Consider the following 13,478-nt stretch of genomic DNA (forward strand, 5'->3'; position numbering starts at 1 on the left):
TTTTCCCTCACTCAGGTCCTGCTACCAGCCTGCTTATTTGTCCCCTTCAATTGAGTGTTGTAGCCTGATTTAGGGTGTACTGATAATATTAATTTGGATAATATGGGAATTTAATTTATTAATTTTATTTTATTTAATTTTAATAATAATAATAATAATTGTTAATATTGATTAAAATTAAATTAATAAATTAAATTCCCATATTATCCAAATTAATATTATCAGTACACCCTAAATCAGGCTACAGTGTTGAGAGCCATTATAGCTGGCACAGAACAGGAGTCATGAGTGAAAGAAGAAAACGCCCCTCTGGGGCAGCATTCAGAAAAAGAAAGAAAGCAAAGGAAGCTTTTCTATCTAAGCAGGAAGGAGCTCTCCTGAGACACATAGACACAAATGTTCATGGTGAGCCCTCCGGCCCCGGTGAGGATGTGAGTGGTGAGGAGATGCCTGATCTTCCAGTTAGTCAGAGTGCAGGTGACCTGGAAGCTACTGCAGCATCCATATCTCCATCTCAAATGGATGTAACCATGCACATTCCAGAAGAAAAGTGTAGATCAGAGAAGAGTGTGGTGGAGGCGCAAGAAACAGCTGCTGCTAAGTCTAGATGATCCAGGACTGTGGACCCACTTGAGCAGTAGCCTGAGGGACTTCCTTGTACTGCATGGGCCACAGCAAGTGAAAAACTTCATGTTCCCCAAAGACAATGAAAATAGAAGTTTCCATCCAACACATTACTGGCGTGAAATCCCCAATGGTGACAAAGTGGAGAGGCCATGGCTTATGTACTCAAAAACCCAGAATGCTGCATACTGTTTTTGTTGCAAACTCTTCCAGTCTAATGTTCCAGCCACATTGGGTTCTACAGGAACAAAGGACTGGGAAAATCTGGCTAGAAATCTGGCATGCCATGAGAAGGCAGCAAATCACCAGAGAGCATTCCATAGGTGGAAAGAGCTTGAGATGAGACTAAGGTTAAAGGCCACCATAGATGATCAGCATCAAGAGAAGATTGCATCAGAGTCTCTTTACTGGCAAAATGTTCTGAAAAGGCTCATTGCCATTGTGAGAATGCTTGCTACCCAAAACCTAGCACTGTGTGGCACTTCAGATCAGCTGTATGTGCCAAACAATGGAAACTTCCTTAAAATTGTGGAGTTGATTGCTGAGTTTGATGCTGTACTCCAGGAGCATCTAAGAAGAGTCACCATCCAAGAAATGTACACACACCACTACCATGGAAAAACAATTCAAAATGAGATCATTCAGTTACTGGCAACAAAAGTCAAACAGATGATTGTGGCAGATCTGAAGTCAACAAGATATTACTCTGTTATTCTGGACTGCACACCTGACATCAGCCATATGGAACAAATGACTTGAATGGTGCGTTTTGTAACAACAACAGAACCTAGTGAAAACGTCCCTGCAATGGTGACTGTCAGAGAGCATTTTCTAGAATTTATTAACATTGATGATACTACAGGAGCTGGTATGGCAAATGTGCTTCTTAAAAAGCTGGAAGATACGGGAATTGCGATAGCTGACATGAGAGGTCAGGGCTACAATAATGATGCCAACATGAGAGGAAAGAACAGAGGTGTGCAGACACGGATCCGAGAGTTAAACCCTTGAGATTTTTTTGTCCCATGCAGGTCTCATTCATTGAACTTGGTGGTCAGTGATGCAGCATCAGCTTCCAGTGAGGCTGCTGAATTTTTTAATGTAATTCAAAGCATCTATGTATTTTTCTCTGCATCAATTCATCGATGGCAAATTTTAAAGCAACATCTGGGAACATCCTCTCTGACACCGAAACCACTGAGTGCCACACGATGGGAAAGTCGAGTGGAGGCGATAAAGCCTATCAAACACCAAATTGGGAAGATAGATGATGCCATAGTTGCCATTATAGAGGATAATGCTATGACAGGAACTGTTCATGGGAGAACAGTGGCAGAGGGAAATGGAATCACCAGAAACATACATAGCTTAAAATTTCTGTGTGGCTTAGTGTTGTGGCATGACATACTGTTTGAAATAAATGTTGTAAGCAAGAGACTCCAAGGTGTTGACCTTGATATATCTGGAGCAATGGAACAACTGGACAAAGCAAAGTCATACCTACAGTCTTACCGGTCAGATGAGGGATTTCAAAACGTTCTGAAGAGTGCACAGAAGTTGGCAGAGGAACTTCACACTGAAGCTATTTTCCCACCCATTCAAGAATACAAGAGTCACCGAAGAAGAAGACATCTTGGTTACAAGACACGGGATAATCCCATAAGAGACCCCAAACAACAATTCAAAGTTGAATTCTTTAACCAGGTGTTAGATTGTGCAATACAGTCAGTTGAAGAACATTTCATGCAGCTCAGGGAACACAGCAGTATATTTGGGATGTTGTATGATATTCCAAAACTCCTCACTATACCTGAAGAAGACCTACACCAGCAATGCAGGGCACTAGAGACAGTGTTGACACATGATGACATGCACAATATTGATGCGAGTGATTTAGGTGATGAACTGAAAACCCTTTCAAGATACATTTCAGTAGGATTAACTCCAAAGGCTGCTCTGGAATATATGTGCACAAATAAGATGACCACCCTCTTTCCAAATGCTTTTGTTGCTCTGCGCATACTTCTAACACTTCCTGTAACGGTTGCCAGTGGAGAACGCAGCTTCTCCAAGCTGAAGTTAATAAAAACACATCTACACTCCACAACGACACAGAAGAGGCTGGTCGGCCTTGCAACCATCTCAATAGAGCATGAGCTGGCCCAGACTGTGGACCTTCAGCAGGAAGCCGTTCAAATCTTTGCAACCAAGAAGGCACAGAAAGCACCACTTTGATTATTCAAACAGATAAAAATGCCAGTGTTTACTATGCAGACAAGAAAAGTTACATTTGCTGTTCAGGTGTTTGAAAGTTATGTGTTACTTAAAATTTTTGAACAAGGCATTTTAAGTTGTTAGTTCTCCTTTATTGAGGTAGGTAGCAGAGCAGTACCATGAGAGGAGTAGAATAGGAAGAAGGCAGAATTGAGACCTTTCAAAGTTTTAACCCAAGCGAGGGGGTATGGAGGCGTCATTTGAGCTCCCCGCCTCAGGTGCCAAAATGTTGTGGGCCAGCCCTGTTGCCAGCTTGCACTCTTGCTCATAGTATGAGGTCAGATAAACACTGGCTGTCCTCATGTTCCACTGATGGGAAGGCGAAGCTGGAGCTGGGCCAACGGGAGTGGAAGGGTCAGCTCCATCTTTCAGCATGATAAGGTGAGTTAAAAGATTTCAGCCATGCAGATACAGACTGACTTTTCCTGTGAAAAGCATAAGGAAACTGACACATCCCTGGGTGTGTTTGGAAGTGATTATATTTCAGCAAATGGAGAATCCCCACTGGGTGGTTTGGGCTTAATTAATGGCAGTGTTTTGTCAGATTGCACACTTTACTGCACACGATAACAGGACAGGAGGACTCCATCTGTTTGCAGTTTTCTGCCTTATGACTCTGGCTCAGAAGGGCTGAAATGCAACATTTTACTGATGACAGAAGAGACAGCTGTGAGGATATGTTTTTAAAATAAATTCCTGTGGATATTTGCTATGGCCAATGCTTGTCAAATACGCAATAAACTATTTTAAAATGTATTTGCTTCTCATTTGACCATAAGCCATCTGAATATATGATTCGCAGCTGGCACAGAAAAACCAGTGGGGAAAAAATTTCAAACTTGATAGTCACCTCAATCCAAGCTTAGGCACCTTAATCAGCCGCTTGATTTTTTCAGAGGTGCTCAGCACTCATGGGCTTCATTTGGAATTGTGGGCTCTCAACACCGTTAGATGTGGGGCCCAGTGTTTCAGGTTGGGCCGCCTAAAAACTGAGGAAGCCAAATTAAAGGCCATTATGGAAAATTCAGGTCTAAGTGACTTCCCCAGGCCAGCAGCAGGAGGGGAGTAAGTGTCAGAATTGGGGTGTCTTGGATCCACAGGGCATACCGTCCCTCTGCCTTTGTACAGCCTCTCTGGGAGTGTACCCTGGGTCTCCATATCGGACAAGGGTTCAATCACCCTGCACTGGCCACTGGGCCAGCAAGATTCTTATTCCACTCTGCTCACACCTCAGAGTCAGTTGTTTGTCTCAAATTTCAGTCACATGGTTTGTCCAGATACTTTCCCCTGCTCCCCTGGCTCAGGCAGGAGAGGGACTGGGGTCAGACAAGTAATTTACCCATCCTGATCCAAAAAGCCCCTTTGGTCGGCATTCATTAAAAGTCAGTGGTCAGGTTGTTAGTCTCCATTGTATCTCCAAGGTAGCTCCATTCTCATGTTGACAGTTCTTGATAGACCATTCATACCAACCCTTATGTGACTCTCACACAGTCACGTCATTACTTATCCCTTGTTCCAGGAAAGACATTAACCCCTTCCTATCTAGGGGGTAACAATACAAAAGTGAGAGGGAAACTGAATCACAAATGCTTTTCATAAAAATAATGCAGATATTCCCCATGTTCTCCACACTGGGTTAGTACTCAGGCTTTTTATGAAAAGCATTCCTGGCTTTCAGGTCTGTGCTCAAACCACAAGGCTATCCCACTCTCATGGAAAAAAATAATAAATTTAATTTTTAAACGACTTGCCTCTGTCTGTGTTTAGTGCATAATGATCCATTTAAAAGCACTTCCCTGCCATCTTTCTGGTACTCCAGAGCATACAGATCAACCTTTTCAAATTAATTTCAGGAAGATTTGTGGTGGTGGCCAGGCCAAATTGGAGTGAGTGGCGTTGCAATCTGGCCCATGGAGTCATGCACATTCAGGTTTGGCCTGGCCAAACATGGTCAGGCCATGGCTCAGGTCTGCCTCCCAATGCCAGCTCCACAGCCTATGTTGATGCACACCCAGGGCTGACATGTATGATTCTAGGTAATGTAGCTGAGTTTTTGAATTTGGCATAAATTGATGGGTTTTGTTATTTTTATGCAGGAGATAACATTATTAAATCAGAAGTTTCCCACATCTACTGGGATACTTGGTCAGTGCGTTACAGAATACTTCCATGTACTGCTTGGGCAACTCAGCCTGTGGTTTTCAGAACTTGGAATCGCCCAGGTAGCTCACTTTAGAGAACCAGCAACAGGCCATAGACCACTTAAAAATGTATTCAAGTGCTATATAGTAATGGAAATATGTGTCTTCTCTTTAAAGAACCATGGCATAGAAGAACAGACCTAATCAAAATCAACGGAAAACCCCTTTCATATTCCCTGCTAAAGGAAAAACAGCTGGGTTTCTGTGGCTCTGGAAACAGAGTTAGTTTTAGCATACCTGCCAACAGTTTACAAAGGTTTACAAAGATACAGGACAATAGGCTTTGGTAGGATGCCCCCCTCTGATAGCCATGATTCAGTTCCTGAGGCCATGGCGGAAGTGGGATCTCTTTCTGATGACTCACTGAGACCTTCAAAACATCCCGCTAGCTGGCCCATCTGTCTCCTGCTACAGCTATTTCTGTCACATTCTCCCGGATGTTATTTCTTTCCATGCTGAATCGCCACTTTTGGAGGCAACTGCTTCTTATCAGCCATAGATAGGATGCAGGTCCCAGTTCAGCACCTGTTGGGTTGATTGGAAAAACAGTTTTTTGTAAGTCTCTTGAATGTATGCAGTTGTGTCCAATATCTGCAAAAGACTTTGAGAAATAGAAATCTGAGTCTGAAGTTAGAAAATGGCAGCAAAATCAAGGAGACAAGCAAACACATACAGGTGAAGTTGAGGACTAAATGGTTCAGGAGATGAGTAAAGGGCTCTGCAATCAGATCACTGGTTCAAATCCAGCTTAGGTTAATAAAATAGAAAGCTTGTTAGCATCTGGTGGCTTAGATGAAATGGATTGATGGCCTCATTAGTTCCTAATGGAGAGGAGTCCATGTTGCAAAAATCATGACTGTCCCTAGTGAACTCCACATGAGCAGCCTCAGGTAAGAAACCCAGAACTGAATGAGCAATGGTCACTGAACTACCTACAAGCTGGGCCTTACAGGGCAAGAGTGAAACACTTCAGGAAGGTGGCGTAAGGAAGCACTGTCACTGCGTGAGCTCTCCTCGTCCTGTGGAGAGAGGACTCTGCTTCCCAGTGCTGTCCAGCAAGCACTCAGTTCCTATGATTGTATTTCCACAGTGAGATGCTCCTTGGTGTGGGTTTATTTATCATGAACTAAAGCTACATTTGGTGTTCAGGAAGGGATTTGTGTTTGCATCGTGCCCAGGAACTGGACAGCCGCTATGTTTTGTTGTTTATCAATAATGATTGAAGCAGACATAAATGTGAGACACATGTACATTTTGGATGTAAATCTCTGTCTGGCAGAGAAGCAGGTGCCATAAACAGAATGCTTTGTGTCCTAGGCTCTCCTGAATGATCCACTCTATATTGGACTGAAACACAAGCGGGTCCGTGGGAAACAATACGATGAACTGATTGATGAGTTTATGCAAGCAGTCACTAACAAGTAAGTGGGGCTTTGTGTGAGTCTCCTCTTAGCTGCTTCCATTTAAAAGATGTTAAAACACTCAAAGTAAACACTAGTTTAATTGATAGCTAAGCAAAAAAAATCCATTAATGCAAACCCTTGGGTGGTCTGGAAATGACCCTGGGTGCTCGAACGCTCCATGTCAAAATTATTTATGTCTTTAGAGAGCTGAGAGGGGACTGACTATAACCATTTCCTGTCCATACATTAGGCTAGAGGTGTCAAATGGGCCCTGTGGGCTGTATCCGGTCTCCATGGTGTATTTACATGAGCTACATAGCAGATTCACGATCTCAGCTTTCTTTTCTTTTTTTTGTTTTGTTTTGTTAAGTGTCTAGCTGTCATGGTTGTGAAGTAAACCTTCTAAAAGTAAACAGGGTGTAATTCAATGCGGGGCTGTCTGCCTGAATCTGCAAGCAGCCTGTAAATGACTTACTCTGAGAGGTGTGAGCTTCCCTGCCTGCCAGTAACCACATCAGTATTAACCCTAAAGCCTGAAGACATATAAGCATCAACTATCATATTGCTTAGTTTAGCGGTGGAACAGGGAAGGTGTTAGGAGTGAATTCCCTGGCTAAAGAATGTGGAATTGGAAGGGAAAGAAGTACAGAGAAATGAAAAGAGAAGAGACACACTAACCGGGAGGAAAGATGGTCCAGTGATTAGTGTGCTAGCTCTGGGACTGGGGACCCAGGTTCAATTTCCTGTGAGGCCTTGGCCAAGTCACTTAGGCTTGGTCTACACTACCCCCCAAATTCGAACTAAGGTACGCAACTTCAGCTACGTGAATAACGTAGCTGAAGTCGACATACCTTAGTTCGAACTTACCGCGGTTCAGACGCGGTCCACACGCGGCAGGCAGGCTCCCCGTCGACTCCGCGGTACTCCTCTCGCCGAGCTGGAGTACCGCAGTCGACGGCGAGCGCTTCCGGGATCGATATATCGCGTCCAGACCAGACGTGATAAATCGAACCCAGAACTTCGATTCCCAGCCGCCGAACTAGCGGCTGGGTGTAGACCTGGCCTAAGTCTGTCTGTGCCTCATGTCTCCTGTACAGTGTAGTGCAATGCATTAAACATGGTGATGTGCTCCGATACCATGGTAGTGGGGGCCATATAAATATTTAAAATAGACAAATATCCAAGGAGCTAGGGCAGAGAAACTGGAAGGAGAAAGGCAGAAATAGTGCAGGAGCCCCCTTTCCCACTGTGCGAGCCTGACTGCTAATAACAAAGTGACTCTGTGTTGTTGGTGCGGTGGAATGTTGCTGCTGATGCTGCAGCGTTGTTACTACTGCCAGGGTTGCTGTTCTTGGAGCTCCGGTGTCAGCTGCACTAGCAGACAGGGCAGCATGTTCATTCAGCAGATCTCGATATTATTCATAAGACCACAGGCTCGGTACAGTGGTGAAGGTGCCCGAGCAGGTTTATTGTCAACAAAGCAAGGTGCTAGCGCCCCAGAGGAGCTACAGGTACACTAACACATGTACGCCTGCAGCAATGGTACCTGCTCAGTCAGCACATCACAATGCCGCTGTTCCCTAGGCTGGCACAAAGTTGCCCCTCCGATGACTTATCCTTTTATACAAACGAGTTACGTATTTCACTCCAGACATCGTTAGGGTATGTCTACACAACGAAATTAGGTCGAATTTATAGAAGTCGATTTTTTAGGAAGCGATTTTATACAGTCGATTGTGTGTGTCCCCACTAAGCGCATTAAGTCGGCAGAGTGCATCCACAGTACCGTGGTTGGCGTTGACTTTCGGAGCGTTGCACTATGGGTAGCTATCCCACAGTTCCCACAGTCTCCGCCGCCCATTGGAATTCTGGGTTAAGCTCCCAATGCCTGATGGGGCAAAAACATTGTCGCGGGTGGTTTTGGGTACATGTCGTCAATCGCCCCTCCTTCCGTGAAAGCAATGGCAGACAGTCGTTTCGCGCCTTTTTTCCGTGCGGATGCCATACTGCTTTCAGCAGACAGTGCAGTAGGACTGCTAACCGTCGTCATCGAATGACCGCTTCCGCTGCAACTTTGCTCTCCTGGTGCCATGAATCCACCTCGCAGGTCCTCTATATGACCATCGTCATCCACCGCCTCTGCTGCCACTCTGCTCTCCTGCTCTTGTCTCGCCATACCATGGCAAGCGTGCAGCCCACTCAGCTCAGCTAACAGACACTGCCGCTGTTGTGTCCTGGTGCTGCTGGCAGCAGACGGTGCAATAGGTCTGGAAAACTGGTTTTCCAACCACCGCTTCCGCTGCCACTCTGTTCTCCTGCTCTTGTTTCGATCGATAGCGAATTTCTCCATGTTGGCTGTCATGAGCTCCTGCTTCCGCTTCAACTCTGCTCTCCTGCTCTCATGCATCCACCTTGCAGGTCCTCTCGTCGTTCTCTATAAATATCTATTCTTGTGGCATCTCTCTATAAATCTATTCCGTCATCCACCGCTTCCGCTGCAACTCTGCTCTCCTGCTCCCCTGCAGACGCCATACCACGGCAAGCATGGAGTCCGCTCAGATCACCACAGCAGTTATGAGCATTGTAAACACCTCGCGCATTATCCTGCAGTATGTTCAGAACCAGAACCTGCAAAAGCAGGCGAGGAGGCGACAGCACCGTGATGACGAGAGGATGAGGACATGGACACAGACTTCTCTCAAAGTACGGGCCCCGGCAATTTGGACATCCTGGTGGCAATGGGGCAGGCTCATGCCGTGGAATGCCGATTCTGGGCCCAAGAAACAAGCACAGACTGGTAGGACCACATAGTGTTGCAGGTCTGGGATGATTCCCAGTGGCTGCGAAACTTTCGCATGCATAAGGGCACTTTCATGGAACTTTGTGACTTGCTGTCCCCTGCCCTGAAGCGCAAGAATACCAAGATGAGAGCAGCCCTCACAGTTCACAAGCGAGTGACGATAGCCCTGTGGAAGCTTGCAACGCCAGACAGCTACCAGTCAGTCAGGAATCAATTTGGAGTGGGCAAATCTACTGTGGGGGCTGCTGTGATCCAAGTAGCCAAAGCAATCACTGAGCTGCTGCTATCAAGGGTAGTGACTCTGGGAAACGTGCAGGTCATAGTGGATGGCTTTGCAGCAATGGGATTCCCTAACTGTGGTGGGGCGATAGACGGAACCCATATTCCTATCTTGGCACCGGAGCACCAGGGTACCCACTACATAAACCGCAAGGGGTACTTTTCAATGGTGCTGCAAGCACTTGTGGATCACAAGGGACGTTTCACCAACATCCATGTGGGCTGGCCAGGAAGGGTTCATGACGCTCGCGTCTTCAGGAACACCAATCTGTTTAAACGGCTGCAGCAAGGGACTTACTTTCCGGACCAGAAAATAACCGTTGGGGATGTTGAAATGCCAATTGTTATTCTTGGGGACCCAGCCTACCCCTTAATGCCATGGCTCATGAAGCCATACACAGGCACCCTGGACAATAGTAAGGAGCAGTTCAACTATAGGCTGAGCAAGTGCAGAATGGTGGTAGAATGTGCATTTGGACATTTAAAAGCGCGCTGGCGCAGTTTACTGACTCGGTTAGACCTCAGCGAAACCAATATTCCCATTGTTATTACTGCTTGCTGTGTGCTCCACAATATATGTGAGAGTAAGGGGGAGATGTTTATGGCGGGGTGGGAGGTTGAGGCAAATCACCTGGCTGCTGATTACATGCAGCCAGACACCAGGGCAGTTAGAAAAGCACAGCAGGGCGCACTGCGCATCAGAGAAGCTTTGAAAACCAGTTTCATGACTGGCCGGGCTACGGTGTGAGAGTTCTGATTGTTTCTCCTTGATGAAAACCGGCCCCTTGTTTCACTCTACTTCCCTGTAAGCCAACCGACCTCCCTCCTTCGATCACCGCTTGCAGAGGCAACAAAGTCATTGTTGTTTCAAAATCATGCATTCTTTATTAATTCGTCACACAAATAGGGGGATAACTGCCAAGGTAGCCCAGGAGGGGTGAGGTAGGAGGGAAGCACCAGGTGGGGTGGGGGAGGAGGGAAGGACAAGGCCACACTGCACTTCAAAACTTATTGAATGCTAGCCTTCTGTTGCTTGGGCAGTCCTCTAGGGTGGAGTGGTTGGGTGCCCGGAGCCCCACTGTGTTCTTGGGCGTCTGGGTGAGGAGGCTATGGAACTTGGGGAGGAGGGCGGGCGGTTACACAGGGGCTGCAGTGGCGGTCTGTGACTCCAAGTCTTCAGGGCAAATTAATCATTAAACACGCTTGCTTTTAAACCATGTATTATATTTACAAAGGTACACTCACCCAGAGGTGCCTTCTCTGCCTTCAAGGTCCGGGAGCCCACCTTGGGAGGGTTGGGAGGGTATTGGCTCCAAGATGATAAACAGTTCCTGGCTGTCGGGGAGAACGGTTTCTCTGCTTGCCTGTTTTGCGCTACCCTCCTCCTCCTCATCATCATCATCTTCCTCGTCCCCAAAATCCTCATCCCTGTTGCGTGAGACTCCACCCTTGCAGGAGTCCATGAACAGGGGTGGGGTAGTGGTGGGGGCACCCCCTAGAATTGCATGCAGCTCATCATGGAAGCAGCATGTCTGGGGGTCTGACCCGGAGCAGCCATTTGCCTCTTTGGTTTTTTGGTAGGCTTGCCTGAGCTCCTTAAGTTTCACGCAGCACTGCTGCGGGTCCTTGTTATAGCCTCTGTCCTTCATGCCCTTGGAGATTTTTTCAAATATTTTGGCATTTCGTCTTTTGGAACGGAGTTCTGAGAGCACGGATTCATCTCCCCATACAGCGATCAGATCCAGTACCTCCCGTTCAGTCCATGCTGGAGCTCTTTTGCGATTCTGGAACTCCATGGTCACCTCTGCTGATGAGCTCTGCACGGTCACCTGTGCTGATCAGCTTGCCACACTGGCCAAACAGGAAATGAAATTCAAAAGTTCGCGGGGCTTTTCCTGTTTACCTGGCCAGTGCATCTGAGTTGAGAGTGCTGTCCAGAACAGTCACAATGGAGCACTCTGGGATAGCTCCTGGAGTCCAATACCATCAAATTCAGTCCACACTACCCCAAATTCGACACGGCGATGTCCATTTCAGCACTAATCCCCTCGTCAGGGAGGAGTACAGAAATCGATTTTAAGAGCCCTTTAAGTCGACAAAAATGGCTTCGTCATGTGGACGGGTGCAGGGTTAAATCGGTCTAACGCTGCTAAATTCGACCTAAACTCGTAGTGTAGACCAGGGCTTAGTTACCCTCCTTATCCTTGTACCTGCTAGTCTGAACAAAACATCCTCATCCATTATCTTGTCATGCCAGCCTGATCTGACGAGGGGTCGGCGTGTTCTTGTACCATCTCGTTAGAATGTGTTTACCAAGTTACTTGAGAGATCTGTGTGGTTTTGTACCATCCTCTCCAGTCAGGAATGTGCTTACTTGGTGTTAGCTAATAGTCTAGTTGGCAGCCGGTATCAAGCGGAGTGCCCCAAGGGTGGGTCCTGGGGCCAGTTTTGTTCAATATCTTCACTAATGATCTGGATGATGGCATGGATTGCAAGTTTGCAGATGACACTAAACTGGGAGGAGTGGTAGATACGCTGGAGGGTAGGGATAGGATACAGAGAGACCTAGACAAATTAGAGGATTGGGCCAAAAGAAATCTGATGAGGTTCATCAAGGACAAGTGCAGAGTCCTGCACTTAGGATGGAAGAATCCCATGCACTGCTACAGGCTGGGGACCAACTGGCTAAGAGGCAGTTCTGCAGAAAAGGACCTGGGGATTACAGTGGATAAGAATCTGGATATGAGTCAACAGTGTGCCCTTGTTGCCAAGAAGGCTAACAGCATTTTGGGCTGTATCAGTAGGAGCATTGCCAGCAGATCGAGGGATGTGATCATTCCCCTCTATTCAGCATTGGTGAGGCCTCATCTGGAGTACTGTGTCCAGTTTTGGGCCCCACACTACAAGAAGGATGTGGAAAAATGTGGAAAGAGTCCAGCAAAGGGCAATAAAAACTATTAGGGGGCTGGAGCACATGACTTATGAGGAGAGGCTGAGTGAGCTGGGATTATTTAGTCTGCAGAAGAGAAGAATGACGGAGGATTTGATAGCTGCTTTCAACTACCTGAAAGGGGGTTCCAAAGAGGATGGATCTAGACTGTTCTCAGTGGTAGCAGATGACAAAACAAGGAGTAATGGTCTCAAGTTGCAGTGGGGGTGGTTTAGGTTGGATATTAGGAAAAACTTTTTCACTAGGAGAGTGGTGACACACTGGAATGGGTTACCTAGGGAGGTGGTGGAATCTCCTTCCTTAGAGGTTTTTAAGGTCAAGCTTGACAAATCCCTAGCTGGGATGATTTAGTTGGGGATTGGTCCTGCTTTGAGCAGGGGGTTGGACTAGATGACCTCCTGAGGTCCCTTCCAACCCTGTTATTCTATGATTCTATGAATACCTAGTGTGTTGTTGTTTTGCCAAGGCCAGGCCTACTCTGGTTCAGAGCCTTTGAGTCACACTGTTAGTTATGCCTAGTGCTCCAGCAAGGCCTACACTATATACAGGCCATATTCTCCCCTTATCTTGATCTTCATGCAAACCTTCCATTGACATCAGTGGGAGATCCACTGTGAACTGAGGAAGTATGGGTTTCTCTGTTTATACCTCAACTCATGGACCATCATTCAAAATGGAGGTAAGCCCTCTCCACTGAATGAGTTTGATACATAGGCATGAAGCCCAGTCCTGTAGCTCTCACTCATTTCCCATTGAAATCACTGGGACTGCTCACGAGAGTAAGGACTGCAGCACTGGACCCTAAACCTATAGATATGGGCCCGAACCTGCACAGCAGACCAAAAACACCTCTGCAGTTGAGGTCCTGATTGGAGCTTTACACGTGGCACTCCAAAGTCTCCTACCTGCTTGTCTTGAGCTTTGGGGAATTTGGATTCAGATTTTGC

The 13,478-nt window shown here is 46.5% G+C and overlaps 1 protein-coding gene across 1 annotated transcript in view; it reads left to right on the top strand.

The window, feature by feature from the left end:
* ME3 (malic enzyme 3) overlaps nt 1-13,478 on the top strand; it is a 193,726-nt gene that overhangs the window by 125,687 nt on the left and 54,561 nt on the right. The window contains exon 6 of the mRNA XM_065409015.1: nt 6,417-6,520. Within this exon, the coding sequence (XP_065265087.1) occupies nt 6,417-6,520 (104 nt within the window). The remainder of the gene's footprint in view (nt 1-6,416; nt 6,521-13,478) is intronic.

This window comes from Emys orbicularis, chromosome 1, assembly GCF_028017835.1.
Source record: "Emys orbicularis isolate rEmyOrb1 chromosome 1, rEmyOrb1.hap1, whole genome shotgun sequence".
NCBI lineage: Eukaryota > Metazoa > Chordata > Testudines > Emydidae > Emys > Emys orbicularis.